The sequence below is a fragment of the Oncorhynchus masou genome, chromosome 32, assembly GCF_036934945.1.
Source record: "Oncorhynchus masou masou isolate Uvic2021 chromosome 32, UVic_Omas_1.1, whole genome shotgun sequence".
Classification (NCBI taxonomy): domain Eukaryota; kingdom Metazoa; phylum Chordata; class Actinopteri; order Salmoniformes; family Salmonidae; genus Oncorhynchus; species Oncorhynchus masou.
In genome coordinates this window covers 56,469,558-56,474,557 of record NC_088243.1, presented here as the reverse complement: position 1 = coordinate 56,474,557, position 5,000 = coordinate 56,469,558, and the positions used below count along the sequence as shown (strand labels likewise).

General features: G+C 48.7%; 1 protein-coding gene across 1 annotated transcript in view; it reads right to left on the bottom strand.

Moving 5' to 3' along the window:
- Positions 1–5,000, bottom strand: part of LOC135526263 (protein diaphanous homolog 1-like) — a 136,477-nt gene that overhangs the window by 72,176 nt on the left and 59,301 nt on the right. The window contains exons 11-13 of the mRNA XM_064954457.1: positions 4,289–4,353; positions 3,440–3,619; positions 1–257 (exon numbers count right to left, since the gene is read on the bottom strand). The exon at positions 1–257 is cut by the window's left edge and continues 295 nt beyond it. Coding sequence (XP_064810529.1) covers positions 1–257; positions 3,440–3,619; positions 4,289–4,353 — 502 coding nt within the window. The remainder of the gene's footprint in view (positions 258–3,439; positions 3,620–4,288; positions 4,354–5,000) is intronic.

Sequence of the window (5,000 nt, the reverse complement as noted above, 5' to 3'; positions counted from 1 at the left end):
GGGGGGCCTGGCATCCCTGGTAGGGGAGGAGGGGGAGGGGGGCCTGGCATCCCTGGTAGGGGTGGTGGCGGAGGGGGGCCAGGCATCCCTGGTAGGGGAGAGAGGAATGTTTGTCCAGGTAGGGGTGGAGGAGGGGGCACGGGCATCACAGCTTGCCCTGGGAGAGGGGGGGCAGTGGGAGGAGCAGGGCCAACTGGGACATGGACCGTGACAACTCTGGTCTTGGCCTCCTCCAGATCCTTATTGAGCGTCTCTATCTGGAGAGTGAGAGAGAGGGACGGATAGAAGAGAGAGAAACATATACTACTTCGAGGAGATTTTACTTTACTGTATAAAAGCACCATACTACTAAACCATGAGAGAGGACATTTTCTGTCTTTCTAAATTAGTGTGTGTGTGTGTGTGTGTCTGCCAACATGTTCTTGTGACTGAGAGACAGAGAATTGCTCCTCACTGAACTCTGGCTGTCCTTATGGGCATTCAGCCAGATGAAGGGCTGGCGCACAGCCTCAAATGGGGGGAAAGTGAGAGACATGTGAATAGTGTTGTCGCGATACCAGATTTTTTACTTCCGATATCAGGTTTAGTAGCACGATACTCAATACCGTCGTGATACTCCATACTGTCACGACACCAGAAGTCAGAGAATGGCACTTGGTCCAGACAGATAAATTCAGCTACTGCTCTGTTCAAAGCATGGGCGTCTTCTGAGTTCAATATCATTACATTTCAAAATTGTTCAAAAGGACTACACAAATCCTACAATTAATTTCACTTTGTTTCTACCAATCTAACTAGAAAACAACAGAAGTAATACTTTAATTTGTCTATTGATAAAGTGGGTAAATCAAGTTGTAGTCTAGGCCTAGTCACAATACAGGTGAATGCGTATTATTCAATAGGTGAGTTGAGCTGGTTTTAGCTGATTTCACGGGGCTACAGATGACAAACAATCCCTTCTGTTTACGACTTATTTTAATAGCAACTGCTAAGAGAACATTTTATTGTACAAATCAACAACATTGGCATAGAAGGAGCAATCGCTTCTTTTAGAAAAGTGTGCGCCGTGTCAAAGAAAGCAACGACGTCATCCGTGAGGCAGAATGCGGCTGTGGTATCTGACTTTGTGGCTGTGGAATCTACTGGATAACGTTTTTGGTGACAATCAGCATATTTTGCTTTTACGGTTTGCATATTATCAGAAACAAAGTACCAGGGTAGAGTGAACTGATGTTGCTTCAGCTGTAAGCTAGCAGGGAAAGTTATCCTACAATTAAAAGGTGGAAGCTACCGGTGTCTTGCTTTGTAAAAGTGTTCTAGCCTGTATGGACATTGTTCTGCGACAACCGTAATGAACAGTTTCAACACTTCTACATAACGTCGTTGCATTATTCCAGTGTGTTAACGTCCGTGCAGCATCAGCGGGGAGATAACAACGCAGGCCAGACTTTGCTCTTCGAGCTATTTAAAGGGGCTGAGCTGATGGACTTGATCCTCTCCATTTCAGTGTGCCGTGCAACACTACTTGGGAAGACACTGAAGGGGCTGCGTCTCAAACAGGGGGGGGGGGGGTGAATGATCTGTTGACGACAGAGTCTTTGATACGTGTGGTGATGTGGGGGCATACTGTTGGACGTGCGTGAGAGACTATGAGATGATTCTGCTGGCCTCAGCTTGCTGGGGAAGGAACCTGTCCGTCCATCAGACACACTTCCGTGGACACACACACAGTGTGTGCAGACGTGTGTGTGTGTGTGTGTGTGTATATAGAACATGTCAGATGAGTACATGCTCTGTGTGTCACTATGAGGCAGGGTGCAACTGGTGGAGAACTGGGACTCACTTTTCTTCCTCCCTCCCTTCATCCTCCTCATCTCCCTCCCTCCCTCCCATCTCTCTGTGTGTCAGTTGAGTCTAACACTTTGAGCTACTTGCCGCTGAAGCCTTCAGTATTTTCTCCTCCGTTGGTATTGGTGAAGGGGAGTTTAGAGAGCTCTATTCCACTCTTAAATGGTAGAGTAGCGGAAGTTGGAGCTCTGGTGTCCTGAGTGTGTGCGCATGCGTATCCGTGTGTGTGTGTATGCGTATCCGTGTGTGTGTGAGCACATGCGTGTGTGTGAGCACATGCGTATCCGTGTGTGTGTGTGTGAGCACATGCGTATCCGTGTGTGTGTGTGTGAGCACATGCGTATCCGTGTGTGTGTGTGTGAGCACATGCGTATCCGTGTGTGTGTGTGTGCACATGCGTATCCGTGTGTGTGTGTGTGTGTGTACATGCGTATCCGTGTGTGTGTGTGTGTGTACATGCGTATCCGTGTGTGTGTGTACATGCGTATCCGTGTGTGTGTGTGTGTACATGCGTATCCGTGTGTGTGTACATGCGTATCCGTGTGTGTGTGTACATGCGTATCCGTGTGTGTGTGTGTGTGTACATGCGTATCCGTGTGTGTGTGTGTGTGTACATGCGTATCCGTGTGTGTGTGTGTGTGTACATGCGTATCCGTGTGTGTGTGTGTGTGTACATGCGTATCCGTGTGTGTGTGTGTGTGTACATGCGTATCCGTGTGTGTGTGTGTGTGTGTGTACATGCGTATCCGTGTGTGTGTGTGTGTGTGTACATGCGTATCCGTGTGTGTGTGTGTGTGTACATGCGTATCCGTGTGTGTGTGTGTGTGCGTATCCGTGTGTGTGTACATGCGTATCCGTGTGTGTGTGCGTATCCGTGTGTGTGTACATGCGTATCCGTGTGTGTGTGTGTGTACATGCGTATCCGTGTGTGTGTGTGTGTGTGTACATGCGTATCCGTGTGTGTGTGTGTGTGTACATGCGTATCCGTGTGTGTGCGCACGCGCATCCGTGTGTGTGCGTACGCGTATCCGTGTGTGTGTGAGCACATGCGTGTGTGTGAGCACGTGCGTATCCGTGTGTGTGTGTGAGCACATGCGTATCCGTGTGTGTGTGTGAGCACATGCGTATCCGTGTGTGTGTGTGAGCACATGCGTATCCGTGTGTGTGTGTGAGCACATGCGTATCCGTGTGTGTGTGTGAGCACATGCGTATCCGTGTGTGTGTGCGTGTGTACATGCGTATCCGTGTGTGTGTGTGTACATGCACATGCGTATCCGTGTGTGTGTGTATCATGCGTATCCGTGTGTGTGTGTGTGTGTGTGTACATGTGTGTACATGTATCCGTGTGTGTGTGTGTGTGTGCGTATCCGTGTGTGTGTGTACATGCGTATCCGTGTGTGTGTGTGTGTGTGTGTGTACATGCGTATCCGTGTGTGTGTGTGTGTGTGTACATGCGTATCCGTGTGTGTGTGTGTGTGTGTGTACATGCGTGTGTGTGTGTACATGCGTGTGTGTGTGTGTGTACATGCGTGTGTGTGTGTGTGTGTGTGTATGCGTGTGTATGCGTGTGTGTGTGTGAGCGCACGCGTACCTGTTCTTTGAACGTGTTAATCTGTCCCAGTAAGGTCTGATTCTCGCTCTCTCTCGCCTGCTTCTCAGAGCCCAGCATCTCCTTCTCAGCGGCCAGCTCCTGGACTCTCTGTTCATAGTCTCCCTCCGTCTTCTTCAGCTCCGCCTGCAGCTCATGGCGCGCCGTCAGCTCTGCGTTCAGCTATGGGGTAGAGAGAGCAGCAGAGTCAGACCACAAAATGTGTACAGAGGCTTATTAAAAATGGCACAGAGCTCAATGTCAAGTTATTGAGCAACGTGAGTTTACAGGGTTAAAAAACAAAACAAAACACAAAACAAGAGTCCAATGAAAATAACACAAACACACATTCTCAAATACACTTTCACACACACAGCTGGTTTGGTGTTTCATTTGCAGATACTAGTTTCCCTCATCTTACGGACAGCTTTCTGACAGTCTCATCCCTAATCCTTCCAGTAAGAGTCTGTCACAGCAACTACCCTAGCAACCAATGTGTGTGTGTGTGTGTATCGTCAGTGGCAGACACTGAGTGTGGTAGTCCATATTACCATGGAATAGGTATGACAATGTGGGTTTCAGCGTGTGAACGTGTGTGTACGTGTGATGGAGATAGTTTCAGCTCACTCTTTGCAATTACCCTGTCAGACTTATTTGTTGTGTGTGTGCGCGCGTGTTAGTGTGTGTTCTCCATCAGGAAGCGGTCAGGCATGTGTGTATTCATTCTCCTCTTCCTCATTTAGACTGGTAGTTGTGTGTCAGGGAGAGGTGAGTTCGGAGAGAATCTCATTACAATCCTGTGTGTGTGTGTGTGTGTGTGTGTGTGTGTGTGTGTGTGTCTGTGCATTTCACCTTCTTCTCCAGCTCTATGGCCTTGGCCTCACTGCTCTGCACCTTGGTCTTGTCCACCATGTTGTCTGTGGGGAGACAAGAGTGAGGGATGAGAGGGAGAGAGGGGCGAGAGTGCGCTTCAGGCAGAACTGATCACGTCTCAGAGATGAGGCATTGTGCCCTTCAGTCTGGCGCTCGTTCACACACACACACACACACACACACACACACACACACGGCGCCCTTCACTCTGTCTGCGTATCCATCAGTCTGCCATTCTTTATCACACACCTCAAAGTCTAGATCTGTGAGTCGATTGCCCAGGCATCTCATTATGTAGTCTGATCCGATCTGTGGGGAGCGGTCACTACCCATCTACACACCCACAGAGACACCCACATCTGCCAGGAAACACTCATCTTCTATTCTATTTATCTTTCTCACATTTTCATTTGGTTTTCCATTTTCAACCCCGTCTAAAGAAACTGAACGGAGAAACAGCCCCAGGAGACGGAGCTTGGGCTGGCACAACTACCGGATCATTTTGGAACTGACGATTATGGATGAAGACCGTTGTGAAAATAAAATAAACAGTCATGAGCGTAGTCCAATTTTTTTTTTTAAAGAACCATTGTGTGAGTGTGGAACAAACTGCTGACCGAAGAAAGGACGCCCGGGAATTTGTGCGGTTGAGTCCATTTCCACGGTTACATGGACTCCTTACAACGTGATG